General features: G+C 38.0%; 2 protein-coding genes across 14 annotated transcripts in view; one reads left to right on the top strand and one right to left on the bottom strand.

Moving 5' to 3' along the window:
- Positions 1 to 415: 415 nt before the first annotated feature.
- On the bottom strand, positions 416 to 19,583 carry MPC2 (mitochondrial pyruvate carrier 2; the record flags this gene model as incomplete). Its single annotated transcript, NM_001133396.1, is given in 5 exon segments — positions 416 to 2,061; positions 3,684 to 3,795; positions 4,252 to 4,336; positions 8,183 to 8,223; positions 19,356 to 19,583. Coding segments are annotated over 5 exon segments (384 nt in total). The 3' UTR covers positions 416 to 2,024.
- A 314-nt stretch (positions 19,584 to 19,897) lies between these two features.
- DCAF6 (DDB1 and CUL4 associated factor 6) overlaps positions 19,898 to 24,670 on the top strand; it is a 138,017-nt gene continuing 133,244 nt past the window's right edge. For 4 of the 13 annotated variants that reach the window (XM_054523510.2, XM_054523489.2, XM_063713027.1 and 1 more), the window contains exon 1: positions 20,505 to 20,636. In XM_054523510.2, coding sequence (XP_054379485.1) covers positions 20,540 to 20,636 — 97 coding nt within the window. In that variant the 5' untranslated portion in view covers positions 20,505 to 20,539. 13 annotated transcript variants of the gene reach the window in all.

Raw genomic sequence — 24,670 nt, 5'->3', positions numbered from 1 at the left:
GATTCTCCTGCCTCAGCCTCTGGAGCAGCTGGGATTACAGGCATGCGCCACCACACCCAGCTAATTTTTGTATTATTAGTAGAGATGGGGTTTTACCATGTTGGCCAGGCTGGTCTCGAACTCCTGACCTCAGGTGATTCACCTGCCTTGGCCTCCCAAAGTGCTTGGATTACAGGCATGAGCCACCGCACCTGGCCATGATTTAATTTTTAAGATTAAAAAATAGGATAGATTAAGAGTTTTGGGGCAGAAAAGAAGCATGTGATGGATGGTTGTCAATGAAACTTCTGAGAAACAAGAAAGGAGAACTGCCTATGATTGTATCTAAATGCTACAACAAATTTGACTGACAAGAGGGGCTTAGGAGACCCCACACAGAAAAGAGATTTTAATGAAAAGGAAGTGAAACACCAAGTTCACATATAAATTTTTAATAAACTTTTTTGTGTCTATGTCATATTTCATAATGCTTTTCCTAAATGCTTAACCTAGGAAACACATACATGTGTGCACACCCATGCCAAACACACAAATGAATTTAACAGTGTGGTTTATGAAATGAAAGCAATAATAATTTGACTCTTCAGAACCTCTTCATTTTGGCCTATGTGAAGCTCTCTAATCTTTTCTCCTCAATGGTAGGCCATGGTTAAGGGACAAATGATAAAGTACAAGGTTTTCAATTGCTAACTAACTGCCAAATTTTCATAGGTTATAGTATTACTCAAAAAGTTGTTTTGTCTCGTTTCTTCAAATTTTGAAATAACTTGCTTTGCTGACTCATCTGACTATATTTTTAATGAGGACTGGCTTTATTAGCACTTTGAGAAAAAAAACTCTGCACTCCACATTGAAAGTCAAATCAAATAGTTAATTATTTGTAGTGTGGAGTAATGTATGCTCAGTCTCTCCTCACAACGGAGCCAAAAGTCACAAACATTTACAGAAAACCTACTTATGTCCCAGGTACTCTGTTAGGTACTTTCCTAACTTGTCTAAAGTCACAGCATAGGCTGGGTATGGTGGCTCATGCCTGTATTCCAGCACTTTGCACTTTGAGAGGACAAGGCGGGCAGATCACCTGAGCCCAGGAGTTCGAGACCAGCCCGGGCAACATGACAAAACCCTACCTCTACAAAAATGCAAAAATTAGCTGGGTGTGGTGGTATGTGCCTGTAGTCCCAGCTGCTCGGAAGGCTGAGGCAAGAGGATTGCTTGAGCCCAGGAGGTAGGGTTTGCAGTGAGCCAAGATGGTGCCACTGCGCTCCAGCCTGGGCCACAGAGCGAGACCCTGTCTCAAAAAAAAAAAAAAGAAAAAAAGTCACAACATATAAGTCATAGAGCTGGGATTCAAATTCATGTCTGTCTGAATATAGAGTATTTTCTGCTACATTATCAGTTACTGAGGGTAATTGAAAAATTTAACACTTATCATGGACCAGGCACTGTGTTAAAACATTATCTCATTAATCTTTACAATGATCCTATTTAAAAATCTGTAGCTGTAAAAGAATTTTATACAACATTTATACAAAAATCATCAAGATTCTTCATGGCAAGTTAAAATGTTTTTAAGTAGTTTGAGGTCATCTTGATAGTCATTCCACTACCCATTTCTCAGTCTCTTCAACAAAATTTCCTTTCACTTATAGCTAGCTACCTGACCATCCTACACTAAATAAGCAGATAATTTAATCTTTCAACTTCTTGAATTTGTGTGTTCTTTTATATACACATGTTGGCTGACTGGAACAGAAGGAGGCAGGGGGTATATATGAGCAAGTGTGGTTTATTATGGACAAATGGTAGAAAAATGTTACTAATATCCATAGATAAATTCCTTAAGTCATGTAGAGAGTCTGTTATTAAAAGTTTGCTTTATTTTTCTATTGAATCAAGCACTAGCTACCAGTTACAGTGCCTCCCAAACACACAGTTAGCTTTGCTTTATCAATAACCAAATAATAAACTAGGTCCCAATGGTTTTGTCCACATCTAGATTGTTCAGGTGATCAGGAACTCTTTTATTTGTGTGCTTTAGCTTTTAGTTCTTGGTTATATCTATAAAGAAAACAGAAAGAAAAATAATCATCAATAATAACAGATAAATTTATGGTAAGGAGAGAATGGAAAGCATACTCCATTTCTTCTTTCTCGGTGGTCAAGTAGCTATACAATTGTAAACAGAATCTTCCCGGAGGGCTTACAGGTAGAAACAGGCAGAAGGGAAAGGATTCAAAGAGATCATTTGCATCTGGATTTTGTTTCAGATAATAAGATCACAACTGCCAAAAACTTTTTTTTTTTTTTTTTGAGATGGAGTCTCGCTCTGTCGCCCAGGCTGGAGTGTAGTGGCATGATCTCGGCTCACTGCAAGCTCTGCCTCCGGGGTTCACGCCATTCTCCTGCCTCAGCCTCCCGAGTAGCTGGGACTACAGGCGCCCCCCACCACTCCTGGCTAATTTTTTGTATTTTTAGTAGAGATGGTGTTTCACCGTGTTAGCCAGGATGGTCTTGATCTCCTGACCTTGTGGTCCACCTGCCTCGGCCTCCCAAAGTGCTGGGATTACAGGAGTGAGCCACCGTGCCCGGCCTGCCAAAAACTTTTAACAGCTTAGCTGACATATAGTTTCCTGTGCAAAAGTATTATTTTAATAAAAATATTCTCATTCTGGAATTCTACAAGAGTGTGACAAACTTGTGAACATATGTATAAAATTTAGTAAAATGTGGTCATCTAGAATTTTTAAATTTATACTCACAAAGCACCTTTCCTAAGAATAAGATCAACAGGTAAAGTAAAATATACTAAAGTAATCACTAAAGTAAAATATACTTCTAACCACTAAGGTAAAATATACTTCTGTGATGCAGGCAGGCTATTAGGTTAACAGCCTGTAAACACTTCAGTTCGCTAACGCTAAGGACCATTTCCTCAATTCTCAATTCAAAGAAGTAACCACAGAGCCATAGTCTTTCCTTCCCTTCTACCATTCCTTGGGCTTCATTTACTCTTCCTCCTAGCTTATAATGGAATGGAGAGTAGTATAAAAGCACAAGAAGGAACTTATTCCATGAAGCCAACCATACCTCCTAGGTTTCTCAAAAGATCCTGATTTCAAATATTTGATCATAATGTCATTATCATAAATCACTGACAATATTAACTACTGAGTAAATAGTTTAAAAATTTCCAGTGCTCATGGAACACTTTCCAATGAAAGCAAAGACCTCACTCTAAATATCATTTCCAATACTACATAACAATACACTTAAGTTCCAATTTATTATATACAATTGAAAGTGATAAAAGGTTTACATAAGAAATTAATAAATCATAAACTGTATATGTTGTCTTAATAAAAGAGATTATGTGAGATGGTTAACCATCTAAATGATGCACAGTTAAATCTAAAAACTAGGTAACATACTGCTTAACTGATTTTAGCCAGTTAACTAGTTAACTGGTTAACTTATTTGTAAATCCCTAGACTTTTCGAGAAATGCTAAATTTCTACTTTAGGTATTTCTTGTGTTAGCATTATATACGAATCTTTAAAAAAAATTAGTGCCATCTCCAGCCTGGGCAACAGAGTGAGACCCCGTCTCAGAAAAAAAAAAAAAAATTAGTGCCATCTAAGTAGCTTTTGAAACAGTTTTAAAAATATCTCTGGTAGGCTTACCTCCAAATACGAAAAAGCTGAGAGGCTCCTGCTGCCCCCACAAAGAAATTAACAGCAAACAGACTCCAATTTTTTGGAATAATTACAAGTGAGTATCTCGACCAAATAAACCCTGTTGAAACAAAACGTTACTTTAAAAAGAATACATACTGCTGCAATAACTTCAGTGAATACTTAATATTGAGTAAAGTAATTACAACAATAATGTAGGATGAGGGACAAAGAAATGCTATACTCTGAATTTTCAATAATGTTTCTGTAACTTAGTGTCACAGAAAATACTGAATTCTTACATGAAAGAGGAATCTTTAAAGTGACTATTAACTGTAATTTTCTTCCCACTTATAAAAATATGTTCATGGCAAAAACCTGAAAAGCAAAAGCCCATTCAGATACTTATTCTTTCTGTGACTCCTCCATCCATAACTTAATAACTTCCTAGACATAATACTGTAATTCCTTTGTGTGTGAGTGTATTTCAAACACTAAGCCACTAAATAAACTGATATAAAACAAAACAAAAATCATTTGTTCTACAAGAAACACAGAAGATATTTACTTAATTTACCTGTAGCCATCAAAACAGCAGATTGGGCTGTGCTAAGTTTTTCTGCAGGTCTGGCCATATCAGCCAATCCAGCACACACCAACCCCTACACATTAACGCACAGAAAGAAAAAAAATATCAGGAGTGTGGAGTAATAGTTTTAACTTTAAATCAAGCACAAAACATTTCTGAGATTTCCATAAGTTAGCAGCTATAATTTTAGTATCCATTCATTAAGAAAATGTAGATTACAACAAAAAAAAGCACAATGAATTAAAAAACTGTTTTTTGAACTAATTTTATTTTGTTAGGTACACTAAGCAGTCTCATATATCTGAAAGTCAGTAGTACATATATAGATAAGATATATATGTATGCATTACATGTACATATATATTTTGGGTTTTTTTTGTCTACCTATTTCACATATGAATTTATATACTCTTTATATATGTCAGGAACCACTAACCACTAGCATGGAAGATACCTGAAAGCTGTTAAGGTCATTTGTATAGATTCTTCCTTTGATGTTTTCGGCCTATGTTATTATTTTTAAATTAAATTAAATTTTAGATTTGGGGTATATGTGCAGGTTTGTTACATGGGTATATTGTGTGATGCTGAGGTTTGGGCTTCTAATGAATTATTTTTTAAAAGTATAAATATCAGAAAAACTTATAATTTTAGTTTTTTGGTTAGATCATTTTTTTTTTTAGACAGTCTCGCTCTGTCACCCAGGTTAGAGAGCAAAGGTGCGATCTAGGCTCACTGCAACTTCCGCCTCCCAGTTTCAAGCAATTCTCATGCCTCAGCCTCCAAGTAGCTGGAATTACAGGTGCGTGCCAATATGCCTGGCTAATTTTTGTATTTTTAATAGAGACGGGGTTTCACCATGTTGGCCAAGCTGGTCTCAAACTCCTGACCTCAGGTGATCCACCCGCCTCAACCTCCCAAAGTGCTGGGATTACAGGCGTGAGCCACCATGTCCGGCCTTAGCTGTTACGCCATTTTTCTTTAACATCAGCATATACATGGCCATTTCTCTTCTGTGTTTTTAACACTGTCTCTATTGCACTCATGCGTTTTTGCTCCCACCAGATGAGCTGTATTTTTACCAAGGCACTATGTTTGTCCTCAATCTATTTATGCCAGTTTTACTTGTTAATGCAATTTATATGATTTAATAAATTGTTTTTTTAAAAAAACTAAGCTGGAAATTATATAGGATGCACTGTAGTGTAATTTATCCAGGATAGAAAATGTGGAGCTCAAAAATTCATACACAAATAAAAGCTTTAGCTTTAAAAAAGACTGATTGTCAATGAATATATATTTATATCCTTTAGGTTAAAATAAAATATTTAAGGTACATAGGTATTTTGTTTTTAGGATTATCCACTTTGACCTTTATGATTAGTTATGTGGTTTCAACTAAAGTGGTTACAAAGGACTCTACTACAGTCATATGTTTGAAGGCATATGGTCTGAGAGTCTTCATGTTATAGAACATGTGGCTTGCAGAAGCAACTGTTATGTGTCATGTATAGAATTCTACAGATTAATTATCAAATACTCTGGGATAATAAAACACAGTAGGAGGTACATAAGGTAAGTATCTAATAGAAGAAGTCTCCCCACCAGAGAACCAAACACAGAAGTTTCTATTGCTATGCTGTCATCTGGAGACTATGTATGATTTCAACATGTACTTAAAATAGATGTTCTTAAAGAGACAGATAGTCAAGAAAGCATTTATGAGTATATAATGCTGTCAATATCTCACAACAGTAATGAACCAGGTCAAATAAACCCCAAAGCTATTGATAAAATCAATAAACTCCTAAACTGCGGTAAATTTGAGATCAAAGAGGCCCCTAAATTTATTGTGAATAGATGAAATCACTCAAACTCTTTTAATGATTGAATACTTCAGCAATCAATTCCACTATAAAGATATTATTATTACTATGTAATTTTAAGTGTAGGTAGGGAGAGAAGGAGGAAATGGTAATGTAACTTCCATTAGTATAGGGGGTTTCAGGATCTTTTCTCAATATGTAGATATGAAAAAAAAAAAAAAACTGCTCCCTAGATCTCTGTAAAATACAGCTCCCGAATCACTTATATTCTAATCTTGTCACTTTATAGTTGAAGAGACAAAATGACAAAGAGACTAAACTTGCCCAAGGCCATAAGATTGAGTCATAGCCAATTCCAACTCTAACATTCTCAACCACTTGAATTTACAACTGAGTTTCTGAATTGTTCTAACCATTTTAAAAGTACATTCAAGAGAATTACAACAGCCCATCACTCAACAACAAAAAACAACTTGATTAAATTAAAAAACAGGCAAAGAACTTGAATAAATATTTCTCCAAAGAATATACACAACTGATCAATAAGTACAATAAGTATATGTTAAGCATGACTAATCATTAGGGAAGTGCAAATAAAAACAAGATATCTAACACCCATTAGGTGCCTATCATAAAAACAAAAACAAAAATGCTCCCCCATCAAAAGTAACAAGTGTTGGTGAGGATGTGGAGAAATTAGAACCCTTATGAATTGCTGGTAGAAATGTAAAATAATGTAGTTGCTGAGGAAAACAAAAAATATTAAGCAGAATTATCATATGATCTAGCAATTCAACTTCTGGGTGTATACTAAGAAGAATTAAAAGTATTGACTTAAACAGATACTTGTATATCAATGTTCATGGTAGCATTATTCACAACAGCAAAAATGTGGAAGCAAACCAACTGTCCAATCAAAATATAGAAGAATAAACAAAACATGGTAAATACATACAATGGAATGCTATTCAGCATTGAAAAGAAAGGAAACTCTGACACATATGACAACATTAATGTACCTTGTGGACATTATGCTAGGGGAAATAAGCCAACTACAAAAAGACAAATACATTTTGATTCCATTTACATGAGGTACTTAGAGTAGTGAAATTCATAGAGACAGAAGGTAGAATGGTGGTTGCCAGGGACTGGGAGAAGGAGAATGGGGAATTATGGGTACAGAGACTTACTTTTACAAGATAAAAAGGGTTCTGGAGATTGGTTAACAATGATGTAAATGTACTTAACACTACTGAACTGTACACTTTGAAAATGGTTCAGATAGTAAATTTTATATGTATTTTACCACATTAAAAAAAAAAAAAGCCTACAGACCAGTGGTTTTCAAACTTTAGAGGGCATCAGAGAATCATCCGAAGAGGTTATGAAAACAGAGCTCACTGGACTCCACATCTAGAGTTTTAGATTTAGTAGGTCTGTGATGGGGTCTAACAAGTTCTCAAATGATGCCACTGCAGGTCCAGAGAGATGACACTTTGAAAAGCACAGTTATAGACCCAAACTGGCCCTTTCAACATAAAATCAATGATTTGCTACAAACAGCCACCTCAATTGTTTCTTTTCAGCTAAGTAAGAACTTTAAGAAAGAAAACTTTGGCGAAGAGTAAAAGCACTGGGCTTGGAGTCAGAAGTCCTAGGTTCTCTCATTTACCAAATGCTAATATTTATATTTGAATAAATCCATCTACTTTTTGAGACTAACTTTCCTCACCTATATTTTGGTGTTAGAACCTTCAGTTCTCATACTAAATTAATAATAAAAGTTAACTTGGGGGTTCTAACTTAGTAATAACATTTTAGAATGAAATTTCATGTCCATATGGCAAACGATTGTAAGTTTTTTGATAACAAGTATGTTCCCAGAAGGCCTCTTATCTAAAGAGTTCAGAAAAACTAAAGTAGATAGTTGCTTTCTGTAGAAAACGATATGTCTGAGAATATTTGCCATGAAATCATCTATAGGCATACCAAGAATACTCTAAAGTATATCCTTCATAAAAGTTACTTCAAATTAGTAAATTCCTATTAAGGAATTTGTCTTTCACTAGCTTCTGTAAAAACTCAAGACTTACCCATTTCATAATTGGAGCCCAGAAAAAAACTGTTCTGGGACCTGAAAAAAAAAAAGAAAAGAAAAATTCAGGAATAAACCAAATATATTATACACGTCTTTTAACAGCTGTCACCAAATTTTAAAAACCAAAGGATTTATCAATCTATTTTTAATCACTTTTACTATGCTTTTTGCATACTTTGTATTTCAGTTAACATTTAGAGAGGCACCACAGTATCACAGTACAGTTGACCCTTGAATAACACAGGTTTGAACTGCACAGGTTCAACTATATGCAAATTTTTTTCAGTAAATATATTGCCATATAAAAATATTTTAGGGAACCTTGATTCTAATGTACTTTCATACTAGTTTTACACTCAATACTCTCATCCCAAGTGAAAATGAACCCAGTGATAACACCCCATTTTTGTGCATTTTGGCTGAATTACTATAACACATAGTTGGGTAATCTTAACATTAAACAGCAAAATTTGAAAAATGTAAAAATGGCAGTTGCTTCCCTGCAACTTTTGCTTAGTATGCAGGTTTTGAAAAGTATCACCAGATAGTGCAAACTACTTGCCTTTAGCCTTAAGTGATGGCAATGCTACACATTCTATCTTCCACAATTTAACATAGTCCTTGATATTTTTGTCCCTCTCAAATGAATTCACAGTATTCTTACAGCAAAATTCATTAATTCAATGTCATTTTAAAATCTACCACAGTACATTTTACGTATTTTACTCTAGTTATTTGTAAATCTATGTATCTATCAAGATTATGACTTCCTTGAAGCTAGTGGCTCAATATTATTCATACTTGTACCCCTACTACCTAATAGAATGTAGAATATTAAATAAAAAGGAAAGTTAGCCAGTAGAGTTGGAAGCAGTTTATACTAATATTTATTACCCTAATATATAATATGTATGTGTATATATAACATACAGATATACATATGCATGTATATATATGTATATACACACACACAGATAACCTTTTTTTTGAGACAGAGTCTCGCTCTGTTGCCCAGGCTGGAGTGCAATGGCACAATCTCGGCTCACTGCAACCTCCACCTCTCGGGTTCAAGTGATTCTCTTGCCTTAGCCTCCCAAGTAGCTGGGATTACAGGCGCCTGCCACCACACCCGGCTAATTTTTTTGTATCTTTAATAGAGACAGGGTTTCGCCATGTTGGCCAGGCTGGTCTCAAACTCCTGACCTCGTGATCTGCCCACCTCAGCCTCCCAAAATGCTGGGATTACAGGCGTGAGACACCGTGCCCAGCCACAAATAACTTTTAAAGTACTTTAAAATCCTAAGTTGTTTTTATCAGCCTGATACTTAAATATTGATGTCTGGCTTATGCTTTTAATAGTTTTAAAATATGTTTGCTGATTTTCTAATTTAATCCTAAAGTCCTACAGCAATCTAAGTTTCATTTTCTCATTCTTCAGAGAAGCTGGGTATCATTAGAATAATTCTTCAAACACTAGAAAGAAGATCATGGCACAAACCCTGTCGTTCCTTGTGGGCCTACTCAGCCCATTATAATGTTAAACTTTATTTTCTCACATACATCTGGTATCTAACCATTTTTACATTTTCTTGTGTACGTTCGAATTTTCCGTATTTTAAGTTTTAGAATAAATCTAAAAACAGTGCTGAAACAGCTGGTGAGAGAATTTAAACTATCAAGGAGTTCTAAATGTTGATGTTCTTACAACTGAGTGAAAAACCTATCTATATTCAGTTTCTGTTATCCAGTTCTCTAAACAGTATTGTTCTGGGCACAGCCACCACATACATAGAACTCTAGCCACATCTTTTTCTCTCTACAAGATAGAAAATAATTTAGTTTCTTCTTTGGTTAAGGTTGGAGTTGAAGACATTTTTAAGAAGGGAAAAAGGGGAATATAAAAGAAAACATGAAGCCACTGAGTTTCAGAATATATAATCCTAATTTAACTAAATCTTAGCCAGGTCAGCGGTTCTCAACCAGGAGTGTCCCCCCAGGGGAATTTTTAGTTGCCCCAACTGTGGTGCCCCAACTGCCGCAGATGCTGCTGCTGCTGCCGCCGCTGCTGCCGTCTAGTGGGTAGAGGCCTGGGATGCTGTTAAACATCCTCCAATGCACAGGACGGCCGCTCCCAGAAAGCAGAGGGTTAAGAAATCCTGGTCTAGGGCGACTGATAAGCTAGGCAAACATTCAACTAGTTTCATGCTATTTTATGGCTCTTCAATTCATGCTGTCCCTTCTCAATATCCTGCTTAGTCTTTACCTAACTCCTATCCATCAGAAACTCATTTCAGGTTGCATCTCCTCAAGGAAGCCATAAAAAACAAACAAACAAACAAACTCCAGGTTAGGCTAAATGCTCCTTCTCTTAACTACCAAGGCAGCCTGTATATTCTTTTATCATTTTCTGTTAAAATGATTATTTATGCATCTGTCACATTAACCCGAAGACAAGGTCCTTTTCTTAAATCTTCCTTGACAAATAATAGGTATGTGCCAACAGAACTGAATTGGATCCACCATGTTCAGGATAGATGCTAATCAAAGATATTCAAACTTTCTGTCTGACCCAGATTTGCCTCGACACTGCTTCATCCTCAAGGCTGGAATTTGCTGTTTTCTCATCTCTAGGGACATCAGGCTCCCTTTATGCCAAGAATATATTAGATTTCACTCATTAGTTACTCTACTCTTAGACCACGGCTCTCTTCCCCGGAGTCTGATGCCATAATGCATTAATCCTATAAGTCAGTCTTTTCAAACTCTCTGGAAATTTAGGGTGAGATTCTGGGATTCCTATCATTACACCTGGTTCATTTTTCTTTGTCATACACAGTGTCTCTGGCTCATACACAGTATCCATTACTAAGTTTAGTTTTTATCCTTGCATGGAGTTTCGCTTCATCAATCAAGAGTCAGTCCGTGTATTGTTTTAGTCTCTGGCTGAATGGGTGTTCATTTTTACTTTGAACTCTTCAGCAGACTTCTCTTGTTCTATTTGAAAGCTGAAGTTTCTGTCACCCCAAAATTGTTTTCTGAGTAAAGCCTCTAGATTCTGGTTTCAAGCTTAAATGGTTGACAAGCTTAAATGGTTGATCCTTTGGGGTTAATGAATAGTCAATCTTTTCAGTAGGTTTGCCTGGTAACTAACTTACTAAACTGCCCGGAGCTAGGTAATAGTTTTACAATATGAACAGCAGCCCTTCCCCACCAAACCAAACAAGAACTGAAAAAACTCCAAACATCAAATTATGGTTGCTAGAACCTGGACCAAGAGAGGTATTTTAGTGAGTGAATAATTTTAAACTATGAAAACAAGCTCTAATTTTAGTTTAACAACTGCTATGTACTAAACAGAAAAATAGCAGTAGCCAATACATAAGGCCTTCTAAATTGCTAATTTTTCTGAGATACTAGAAGATGTGGATAAGTGACCAAAAAAATCAGTTTAATATCTACAAATGCAAACAGTGTTTTCTTAACTGTTTAAAAAAAAAAGGTCAGCCGGGCACGGTGGCTCATGCCCGTAATCCCAGCACTTTGTGAGGCCGAGACGGGCGGATCACGAGGTCAGAAGATCGAGACCATCCTGGCTAACACGGTGAAACCCTGTCTCTACTAAAAATACAAAAAATTAGCTGGGCGTGGTGGTGGGCGCCTGTAGTCCCAGCTACTCGGGAGGCTGAGGCAGGAGAATGGCGTGAACCAGGGAGGTGGAGCTTGCAGTGAGCCCAGATCGTGCCACTGCACTCCAGCCTGGGCGACAGAGCGAGACTCTGTAAAGTCACACAATGGGTTAACAAAATTTTAAAGAAAACTTAACCCTTTCATTTTAGCTAATTAGCATTCAATTAACATTTCTTAGCTTTTTTTTCTGTAAGAGTAAACAATATGTCAAATAAAGCTAGACAGGTAAATTTAGACATATATAAATCAGATACAGAGGCTGTCTTCCAGAAAACAGCAATTGATCAACAGTGGATATGGTTGCGAAAAAACATTCCAACTTACTTCAACATTTCTAAACATAAAGTTTTGACAAAACAAAGTATTTAGAAATAGGTATCACTCAAATAGTGACAATACAATGTCACATGTGTCATTCTAGACCTGGAAAACACAGGCTTATGTTCTGTACAATGACACAGCTATTCTCATGGGAGAGCATAAAAATAGATAATTATGACACGTGAAGTGATTATAATACCTTAATATTAGAATAAGCAGATGTATAAACTAACAGATACCTGGCTAACATCCATTATGATAAATGAAATAACTTGATTAGGTGGAAAATTTGAACTGCTGAAAATATACTGAAGAAAAATCTCCTCATAAGACATTAATTTATAGCCCAAGATGAAGGAAATTGTCCACATCAGACATACTATATATTCTTTTAGAAAAAGAATTAATACATTTTCATCTTGTTTCTTTGTACAGTACTACTGGATGTTGAAGAAGGCCTCCAATGCTGACAATTTAGAAACATTAAACAAGTATTTAAAATGTCTATACATTTAGGCCGGGTGTGGTGGCTCACACCTGTAATCCCAGCAGTTTGGGAGATGGAGGTGGGCAGATCACCTGAGGTGGGGAGTTTGAGACCAGCCTGACCAACATGGAGAAAGCCCGTCTCTACTAAAAATACAAAATTAGCCGGGCGTGGTGGTGCATACCTGTAATCCCAGCTACTTGGGAAGGCTGAGGCAGGAGAATCGCTAGAACCCAGGAAGCAGAGGTTGCAGTGAGCCGAGATTGCACCACTGCACTCCAGCCTGGGCAATAAGAGTGAAACTCTGTCTCAAAAAAAGAAAAAAAAAAAAAGTCTATGCATTTTAAACTATGAACTATTTTCAAGAATGAAAAATACAGACTATAAGTTATTCTGTGTTTTATTGCCTTATTTTTAAAGTGAAACTCATGTTTTTAAATTCAAACTTTTCATAGAATTTGAGAAATTCTACAAGTGAATATCATAAGCAAATAATAACAGAAATTTTCAAATTAACAAATTTAGTTGCCTTGAACTTCAATGAACCTATTAATAAACTGACATAAACTTACTTCCTAATTTCCTTATTTGAGAGAAATTACTGTTAATAAAATATTATATGAATCCTACCCAGAACGTAGGCCACCTATTGTATATATGATTCCCTCACTAAGTAAAGACTTACTTTTTGGAACAGAATAGGTAATTTTTACTCTCAAGCACATATACACACTTACAAATACTGGATTGAAGTATTCACTATATCCCTCTGTGAAAAATAAAGTTTCTTATTGAATGCTAAGAGGTCATAAAATCACTACATTTCCCTACCTCTTCCCATCCCTTTCATGCCACTCCTTTATGGTTTGTTACTTTTTAACACCCCTCTTAATTCCTTACCTTACACAAGTTCACCTGTTTGCTATCATGTGACAAACTAGATACAAATCCTTAGAATATGTAAAGGTTAATCTTTGACACGGATACTGACGGCCAAAAAATCATTCATTTTTATTTGTGCCAAAGCTACTTCTGATTTAACACTAAGAACATGACTAAGCTACCATTTTAGAGCCATATAATTTCAATATTTTCCACAATGCCTTGGAAATAGCTATCACTAAAATAGTACCCAAAACATCATGGGTAGATAATGTTTTTAAAAATGCTGACTGAAAATACACTTTGGTTTGAAATTCCAGAGTAAAGAACAGGTAAAGAGACTAAAATAGCTAAGATGCATCGTAGGGATGATACGTTCTAAATTTACTTATTTCTTCAGGTACAAAGAATCAGTTACTTTTAGATTTAGCAAGACTGTTGAAATCATCTACTGTAGGCACTCATAAATCAGGCAAATGAGGCCCAGTAAACGAATTGCTGGTTTAAAATAAATAATCCAGCAAGGATAGAAAACTAGATCCCTAAATCCTAATCTAACAATAATTATATGACTTTCCCCAATGAAATCTGAGTTTCCTGAAGGTTCTGAATGTAAGAAAAGTCCTAAGAGAATACCAAATTATAGATTATTAGCTGGAAAAGACTTTAAGGAAAGTCCAAGCTCCCTCATTTTTATAAATGAAAAAGATGAGGCACTTACAAGTTAAGTAATTTGTCTTACACTCAGGAGAGTTCTGGATAGAGCAAGGACTAGAACACAGTTTCTTTGATCCTAGTCCTTTTTCTACTATACCATACTGCACTTTAAACATATTTCATTCTCTGTCATAAGCAAAATTAATATTTTTACATGACCTGGAAATGATAAACTATTTATAGCTTTTCTTAGGGCTTTCTTCTCCTTTAGCACATCTGCATAAACAGTTCTAATTTCTTAAAATTAGTTTAAAAGCAGGATAGCACACAAAAAATATGTTAAGTGTTGAACAACTGCATCAAGGATGATAATCTGCTCTGTCGCCCAGGCTGGATTGAGTGCAGTGGCGCGATCTTGGCTCACTGCAACTTCCGTCTTCCAGGTTCAAACAATTCTCCTGCCTCACCCTCCAGAGTAGCTGGGATTACAGGTGCGCACCACCATGCCCAGCTAAATTTCGTATTTTTAGTAGAGACAGGGTATCACCATGTTGGCCAGGCTGGTCTCAAACTCCTGATTTCAGGTGATCCACACGTCTCGGCCTCCCAAAGTGCTGGGATTACAGGTGTGAGCTACTGCGCCCAGCTGATATTCCTTTTTATGAATTCTTCTGAGCATACAAACTCTGTGTGGGTGGGTTTTGTTATTTTATCCACTGATTTATCCCGAGTGCCAGAACAGTGTCTAATATACAATAGGCCCTCAATAAATATTGAATAATTCAACTTTCTTGGTAGCTGATTGTTTGAAGATATTCTATTTTTCACCAATATTTTACAATTGTATTTGAAATTCTAATTTTACATCTATTTTAGTTATCTCTTTAAGAGTTATTACTTTAAAAAATAATATATGTATATTTAGTGTAAATATTTAAACATAATATATTAAATATACACTTAAGAATATATATGGACATATATTAATATCTTAGACTGGCATTAAGATTCTTCACTGACAATCTGTGGCAACAAAATAAATTCTAATAGAGATGCTAAAGAACTGTGTAATTCAAACTATGTAGGTACGTACACTGATTATTTGATCCACATTTGATTTTATTTACATATAATAGAACAATATATATTTGCACTAAGCTGTATTTAACCATCTATTGTAACATCAATTCTCTTAGCATTGAATATAAAATTTTTATGATACAGATATTTCCTTATAAACACTGATAACATTGGTTCATGTGGTTTATTTTTATTTAAAAAGAAATATCCTCTAGGTCTTTAAAATTAAACAAGCTAATTATCTAGGAAAAATGCAAATATTATTCTTATTTAGACTTTAAAGTAACTTTTCCCATGAGTATTCAGAGGGAACCCATGTAACGTTGAGAATGATATTCTCAGCACCAGCACACTAAGCACTGCAACAAGTTTCACAGAATTATTTTTTCAAAAGCTCTTCCATGTAAGCCAAAATGTAATTCAGTAAAAGGAGAGCTACAATGCGTTAAAATGATATGGTTCAGATAGCTGTTTTTGGGACTAACTTCACCAAAGGATAGTTTTTAGACTCTTTAGAGCTGTGGTCTTCCAGCTCCTCTTGAACGTATGCCCTATCAGTAAAAAACAATTCGAGCATACATCCTGTTTATAAATCATTTATATATTTATAAATTATATAGAATTACTGCACTATATTTTTGTATTACAGAATGTATACGCAATGAAAAATTTAAGTGGATGAAATAACAGTAAACGTTACTAGAAGTTCTATAATTTTCTTCCTACATTCCAATGTTTCATTGTGTGCACCCCTTGGGATGACTTACCCCATTTTGGAACTCACAAATACAAATAAATGACACTCCTCCACTGATAATTTTGATAATTTTTTGTTTTCCTTAACTAAGCCTTTAAGAAAACATTGGGGCCGGGTGTGGTTACTCATACCTGTAATCCCAGCACTTTGGGAGGCCAAGGCAGGTGGATCACCTGAGGTCAGGAGTTTGGGACCAGCCTGGCCAACATGGGGAAACCCTGTCTCTACTAAAAACACAAAAATTAGCTGGGCATGGTGGCGTGCGCCTGTAATCCTAGCTACTCAGGGGGCTGAGGCAGGAGAATTGCTTGAACCCAGGAGGCCAAGGTTGCAGTGAGCCCAGATCACACCACTGCACTCCAACCTAGGAAACAGAGCAAGACTGTCTCAAAAAAAAAAAAAAAGAAAAGAAAAGAAAAAATAACACTGGGCAACATAACTTCAAGGTTATTTCTTTGACAAACACTGGAGTACAGCTATGCAACTGGCTAGGGTGGAGTCACATATTTTTATAGTCAGGTAGGGGATAATGCGGGGACTGACATCCTTTTTGTGAGTTGAGGAACTTGACCAGGACACACATTTGACTAGAACTCTATTCCTTCTCTACAGAGGCAGATCATGACATGCCAGCAAAAACACATAGGCAAATGGATAATGAGAGCCTCAAAATTCTGGGTCACAGGTCAGAGATGCAATACTGTAACTAAAATATATATCTATACATAAAAACACATTCTTTTTTTTTTTTCTGAGACAGAGTCTCGCTCTATTGCCAGGCTGGAGTGCAATGGCGCGATCTTGGCTAACTGCAACCTCCACCTCCTGGTTTCAAGTGATTCTCCCGCCTCAGCCTCCCAAGTAGCTGAGATTACAGGCACCTGCCACTACGCCCGGCTAATTTTTGTATTTTAGTAGAGATAGGGTTTCACCATGTTGGTCAGGCTGGTCTCGAACGCCTGACCTCAGGTGATCCACCCACCTCAGCCTCCCAAAGTGCTGGGATTACAGGTGTGAGCCACCGCACCTGGCTAAAAACACATTCTTGTTACCTGTCGAGACATACAGTGTCACTGATAAAATTAAATCTCAAAAATCTAGAATCAGCAATGTATGATTTCCAATTGTTAATATTGTAGCATTTCATATCATTTAATAAATTCCTTGTAGGTGAATCTAGACAAATGTTTCAATGATAATTCAATAACAAATACTGTTAGGCAAAATAGTATGCAAAATCCTTGAATATTCACTCTGGATAACTCTTAAGACAATAATCAGTGTTTCCTTAGATTTTATTCAATACTCATCAGTCAACATATTTTTCAAGCTCCTCCATTTCTACACTGGTGTGCCTCCAACTTGTCGATCATAATAAATAATTCTGCTGTAATAGATATCCTTACTCTGTATGTTGTTCAAATCTTAGAACTGACAGTTATTGAGAGTCTAAGTGCAAACGCTGTGCTACATGTTTTGGAGACATTAGATCATCTGATTTTCACAACAATCCTGAAATGATTACAATTACTCCCATTTTATAGATAAGATAACTAAGGCAGGAATTTAGGGTCAAAGTCACAAGCCAAGACTGAAATGTAGGTCTATTTCCCTTCAAAGCTTAGCTCCTTTTACTACACTGAAAAAGGGGGTTAAAATAACTGAACGAATCCAATGATTTTCAGATGAAATGCACATCCTGCAAGTGAAAGGTAATCCCTCTTCATTCTGAAAGCTGAGTAGTATTTTAAGCAGTAATTACAGGTGGCTAAAAACTAAAGGCTTGGAAAGGATCAAGGTAAGACTACCCTCCAATTTTGTATTATTTTAAGTAGTTTAAAATTACTTTTACTCTGCCATGCCCTTATCCTACAGCTAAAACACAAAGCTTATGAAGGTCAGGGTTGACTTCACATTCAGTTGACTCTGTAAAGCCCAGATTATTACAAAAAGCATAGCTCAACCCTCCTTCCCGGAAATCTTTGCCACAAAACACAGCATAATTCCAAAAAAATCGAATGTTAGAAGAACTAAAAGGCAAATAAACAAAAACTTTTTAAATCAGTAACAAACTGTCCTTAATGATCAGTTTTATAATGGGCTCAATATTGCAGTAAATAATATTGAGGGTTAAAGTATAATCCAGATGTTCAATTCACTCCATTATCAAACTGGAAATCAGATTTAGTAACCAGTTCAGACTCCAGAGAGCTGGTTCATAATCAGATAACGGGGGAACTAGACAACTTTCCTAGTGATACCAACTGCAGAATACAGATTTAACTATGTAGGAGAAAAAAAGCCACTTTTCGGGTGGCACTTCAGTCTTTCAATTTACAACACATTTTCTAGTTTGCCAAGTCTTAGGCTTGAAATAGACCTCAGAATATATCTGATGTTAGCCTCTAGCCAAATAAGTATTATTACAACTCACTTTATAGAAGAGGTAACAGAATTCTAGATCTTTAATAAATGTATTGGAATCTTTCAGTTTCTTACAGAGTTTTTTTTTTTTCAACCACAAGAACATAGTTTTCCAGTAGGCAAAGAGATGTAACGTTTACTGAGCATTTACAAAGAGTCAAGCACATATGTTATCTGTCATTCTCGTAGACCGCGTATTACACAGAGATCTAGGCTTTTGCTCAAGGTCACAACTATAAGTGGTAGAAGAGAATGATACCCAGGTCTGTCCACACAAAAAGTTCTGGGTAGAGCTTGTTCAACAATTTCATAAATAAGGATAGACTTAAAGAAACACACTGGACCTATGGGATGAGAAATGACACTGACTTAAGCCTGGATGAAGTAAAGCATGCAGTTTGGAGGAGGGCTCAGTCTGCAGGCCTCTGCCAGCAGCAGCTGAAGAAAGTGACCTTTACTCCAAACCCTACAGTGCGACAAACCACCCATCCAGCTCTGCCTAGCGTGGGTTAATATGCCACAATTCGAAAAGAGAAAGAGAATGAGTGTTTCATGGTGGCCCCAGACAGTTTGGTGGCCGCAGAAGTTGAGAAGGCTCAAATTTGGAAATCAGGTTTGGGTTGGAGTCGTGCGTAAGGGAGCGGATGTCACATAGGTGGGGAAGGGAGCTGACTTGAGATACGTTGGCTTAGGAAGAGATGTTGCAGGAGAGAGGGTGAAATCACAGGCTAGGAGAGTAGACGGCTTCACTTGAAGGGAAGGGGTTGGGGCTGTGGATGCCTCTAGTGGCAGTTGTCAGAGGGCCTCTAAAAGGTCCATTTTAGAGGAAGCGAGAAGGAAGGTCTCGATAGGGAGCCATTCAGGGTCCATTACCTGCTGGATGGTTGTACAACGGCCTCAATTTCTCGGGCAGCATCAGCTCCACTTTATCGAGGAGCCGGTGGTAGGTGGCCCGCAGGCCTCGGGCACCGGCGGCCGACATCGCCGCCGAGGGATCGTTGGCAGCCGGGTGGGAGCGTGGCTGTGTTCTCGTCCCTGGCTGACAACGAAGGGGAGCTAGTCACTTTTCCTGCCACGACGACTCGCGTCCGCCTCTCGCCTGGAGTGCCCTTCCCGCGGCTTTCCCTGCCCGGCTGTGAACCGAAAAGCTGCGGCCCGCGCCCCGCGAAGGTTGAGGGGGCGGAGGCTGCCGACTGCCAGCCCCTGGTCCTCCTCCGGCCCCCGGCAGGAGAGAGGGAGGAGGAGCCATGGCAACAGGTGCCAAAATAATCACCTCACCAACTCCGCGCAGCGCCCTGCTGGCAACGCGCTTGCGCAGGCCGAGCTGCCCGCCATGATTGGCCCGCCCCGAGGCGCGGGCGGGGCCGAGCGGAAACCTCCTCCTTCTCCCCATGCCCTCGAGGCCATGTTGGAGAAGGGAAAGTGAAGCTGCGCTGGCTCTACTGCCCTTTCACTTTGATTAAGCAGGCCCGTAGTTAAAATGGGCTTTTCCGGCCTTCAGTGCCTAAAGATGATGCCGCACAATTTTCTTGCTTCTTTTGACTGGAGACTCGTGAGCGAGAGACTACAGAATTGAGTAGCTTCTCTCTCTATTCGTCTTTTATCCCTAGCGACTTAAGGATCTGGTTAGAGTGGCCCGAATGCATTCTTCCAGGGTGAGGGCAGCCGCGGCACACACCAGCCTCAGTCCCCAGGGTGGTCGTCATCTCGCGAGAAAGGGTTGGCGGGGAGGGTATCCAGGACGAGGAGAGGGAGGAGTCGCCATCGCCTCCGCCTCCGCCTCCTCCTGTTGGAGGGGGGCCGAGGGAGGAGACTATTGCTGATCTTTGGATGTTCTGGTTAGTCTAAGAAGGAGAGTATGAGGCGAGCTCCGGCCCGGGTGCGGCCGGGCTTCGGAGGCCCAGGCGCCGCTGCTGCCACCGCCATCTAACGCTGCGCCCTGGAGGCCCGGCGCGCGGATGGTGCCGGTGCGGCTCGGGTGTTGAAACGGGTGTCCCCTCCCCCTTCTCCCCTCCCCCACGCGGTGGTCTCCCCTCCCACCCGGCTCAGGCAGAGCCATGTCTCGGGGTGGCTCCTGCCCACACCTGCTGTGGGACGTGAGGAAAAGGTCCCTCGGGCTGGAGGACCCGTCCCGGCTGCGGAGTCGCTACCTGGGTGAGCGGGGGCCCCGGGGCGGAGGCGCTGAGGTCGCCGCCTAGAGTGGGGGAGGGGGCACGCTGCCGGGTCTGTTGGAGGTGGGACGGCGTTTCGGCGGAGGCGCCCGGAGACTCTGGGGTGTTGGGTGGGGCCTCGGTCGCCGAATCCCGTGCCGGTGCCTCCCCCAGTCAAGCCCCCTGTGCATGCTGCCGGCCGCCGCCCTTGCTGGGTTTTCCTCGGAGGACCGGGCCGTGGGCAGAAGGTACTGGCTTGTAAAGGTGTTGGGGTCGCTAATGGGTTGGGACTCAGGGGACTTGCGGAACCTCCAGGAGCTGGCGCGTTTAGAGCAAAAGTTAGCTCTTTTGCTCTTTTCCAGCGCGCTTTCCCCGCTCAGCCGAAGAACCTAAGTTGTTGCCCACCCTCCCCTTCAATCTCCAGAGGGTTTAGGTGTCGGCTGCGACGCGTTGACCACCCTCAGGGACTTCACGCTCCAGACAGAATCCGTGTAAACTGTTTTTGCGGCGCTGAGCCAAAACCTAAAAGTGATAGCTGAGCTCTCCCCACCCCCGCGCGCTCTCCCAGTTCCACTCTGCTCTTCAGTTCGTTTTGACCGCTTAAAGGTGGTGTAGGATTTCACGTTCCTCTTCCCACCCCTGGAAAACACACTTGGCATTTACAGTTTCTTAGTTAAGCTTTCTAAAAACAACCTTCAGTACTTGAGGGAACAGTATTCCACTTTTTTCGTTTTGCATAACATTTTTTTTTTTTTTTTTTAGGATTCTAGGTCACACCCGAGTCAACTAAAAAGTTTGGTTTCTTAAACATGGACGTACTTACTAAAGGTCTTTTTTGTTTCTTCCTGTATACTCTTCATTACTCTTTCTTTCTATTTGGAGATACGGCAAACATCAAATAAAATTTTTTTCTTTCCAGTTTTGCCACTTGCTAGGTAAAAAGTGTTTGTTGCTGTCATTTGTTTTTGATTTCAAGTAAAGAGAAGAAAATGAAATCTCATTACAGCCAACAGTTCTGGTTTGTAAATTATTTAAGAAAAGTTAGCATGCAATTTTTTAATTCTTGCTTTTTAGTGTCTTAAGTAAAATACGAATACATTTTGTTTATAAAAACTCAATAAAATTGAAGCAAAAATCCCTTTGATCCCCATTCAATTTCACTCCGCCACCCTTAGAAATATTTTCTGTTTTCTGAATATTCTTCCAGACCTTTTTGTTTGCATTCTTACAAGTACATATGTACATGTACAAATGCTAGGGTATGTGTGTGTTTTGTGTGTGTGTGTGTGAGACACTTGAATGCATGGTGTCATACTGTAAACACTGTTTTCACTTCTCCACATTTTGGAGATCTTTCCATGGCGGTAAAAATAGATTGATTCTGTCTTTTAAATTATTACATAGTAGGTAACATTATGAAGTACCATAGGGTACTCAACCTTTCTTCAAGTGGACGTTCGCCCTTACAGCATTTTAATGAACATCATTCTACAAGCTTCTGTGCATTTGTTGTAGGATAAGTACCTAGAGTGATGATTAATCATTTTAAAATTGAACATAGCTAGAGTCTGCTTTTTTAAACTATTTACCAAAAAAAGTGTACAGTATTTCTTTTAGAATTTATTTGCGGAGAAATAACTTAATTTTAGCTTAATGAAACAAACGTTAACATTGTTTTGCATGGATACATTTATAATTTTGTCCTTTATCTCAGTTGGACAGTTTACGTACTTGTATATAGTTCTATATTTTAGTGTTTTCTTTTGGTTCAGTTACTTCAGTTATATCTACAAACGAGTTAATTAAAATATAACAAAACCGTATACTTTCTTTTCCCCCTCCTACTCCAACTCCCTAATGGAAATGGAATTTGTGTATTGGGTCTAGGGGAATTGAAGGGTTCACTGACTATATTAGAAAGCCTGAATTACAGTTTTTCAAATGTATATGTATACAAACAGGGAGTTCTTTATCTTAAATAATATTTTAGATACGATAATATATACGCTTAAAATAGGACATTTTTGGAATGACTTCCTTTAAAAGTGGTTTTCTAAGTACTTGAAAATACTTTTTGAAAGTATCGAAACTTGAAAATGTTTGCAAAGAACTAATTTATTGGCCTTTACCCTTAGTAGACCTTTACACTGTTATTCAACTCTTCTGTACTACAATGCTAATCTTGGCTTTGCATTCAGGAAACAGCAAAATCCACATTGGTAATGTTTGAATTAGTGATGGGTTTTTTTAAAAAATGACTTTCCCTCCCAATTTTATTGGGGTATAATTGACAATTAAAAATTGTTATATTTAAGGTATAGGACTTGATAACTTCATACACAATCAAGTTAATTAACATATCCATCATGTCACATAATTACCATCTTTTTTTGTGTGTGGTGATAAAATGACTTTATTATTATTATTAATTTTATTTTTTTATTAGGTAAAATGACTTTTTAAAGTATAGTACTCTTGGCCAGGCGCGGTGGCTTATGCCTGGAATCTCAGCACTTTGGGAGGCCAAGGCGGGTGGATCACTTGAGGTCAGGAGTTTGAGACCGGCCTGGCCAACATGGTGAAACCCTGGTCTCTACTAAAAATACAAAAATTAGCCGGGCGTGGTGGCGTACGCCTGTAGTCTCAGCTCCTTGGGATTTGAGAATAGCTTGAACTTGGGAGGTGGAGGTTGCAATGAGCCAAGATTGCACCACTGCACTCCAGCCTAGGCGACAGAGGGAAACTCTGTGTCATAAATAAATAAATAAATAAAATAAAGTATGGTACACTCATAAAGCCTTCCTTTTAAAAGTCAAATTCCAAGTTAGGATTTTCCTAAGGAAATAGATTCCTTTTTTAAAAGACTTCAATATTTAAACATTATGATTGTGTATCTACAGGGTTGTAGATTTAAGTATTTTTCTCATACATTTTCATTATTTGTATTTCTACAGATTTTTAGCAGTGAATTACTGCTAAATAGTAAAATTGGGATAAATTTTACTATTTAGCAGTAATAGTACAATGGATAAATTTTTCTCGTAGCATTTACATTTCCAGTTATTTCACCATAGCATGTGCCCTTTCAATGGTAATATTCAAGCTTTGTAATTGATTTTACTTAAACTGATTAATTACCTCCTTTCTTCCCATCAAAGAAAATTACACGTCACAAAACTTCCTATTATGTTGTGGGAATGAAGATGAATAATTTCCCCGATGTTATTTATGATTAAAAGATGTGTTTACTTAGAGCTCCCAAATCCACAAGATTCACCTGGGCCAATAGAGTGTTGTTTTAGACTAGCATGGATTTAGAGGATAGGCCAGGGATTTTAATCTTCGTGAGCCTGATCTAAATTTCAATGTAGGATTCTTTTTTTTGGTGGGAGGCGGGGGGCAGGGTGAGGCAGGGTCTTGCTCTGTCCCCCAGGCTGGAGTGCAGTGGCACCATCATGGCTCACTGCAGCCTCCACGTCCTGGGCTCAAGGCCATTCTCCCACCTCAGCCTCCTGGAATTTTTTTTTTTTTTTTTAAAGAATAATTATGAAAGTCAAAGATACCTGTAGGTTTAAATGTTTAAATGTAATAGTTTCTCAAATTACTGTATACTAGGTGTAGAGTAGTGCTTTTGGAAATCAGTGATTTATTAGCCACACAGATTTTATTATCCCATATATATACGATTTTGTAAAGATAAACATTGTTAATAAAAAAACTATTATTTCAATACATTGCTTGTTTCTACTCATATTTCTTTCCTTTTGGACAGACACTCCTACAACTTTCTAACCCTTCTAAATTAAAAGATAGTAATTGATAAAAAAGTAATTTTAAGGTACTTCTCAAGTACCTTATTGTAATGTATAAAATGTGTAAATTATGATTAGGTAGCCAGTGACAATTTTTTAGTGGAGATTGAATCTCATCTTTTTGTAAGGGGTTTATGAAGTCAATGTCCTTTGAATATCATTAGAGTCAGTATGTACTGAAATGGATAATTTTGCGTGTAGATTACTTTTTAGTGCATCTTGAATA

Source organism: Pongo abelii, chromosome 1, assembly GCF_028885655.2.
Source record: "Pongo abelii isolate AG06213 chromosome 1, NHGRI_mPonAbe1-v2.0_pri, whole genome shotgun sequence".
Taxonomy (NCBI): Eukaryota; Metazoa; Chordata; class Mammalia; order Primates; family Hominidae; genus Pongo; species Pongo abelii.
The sequence above is the reverse complement of the archived record's forward strand: the minus strand, read 5'-3'. Positions and strand labels throughout refer to the sequence as shown.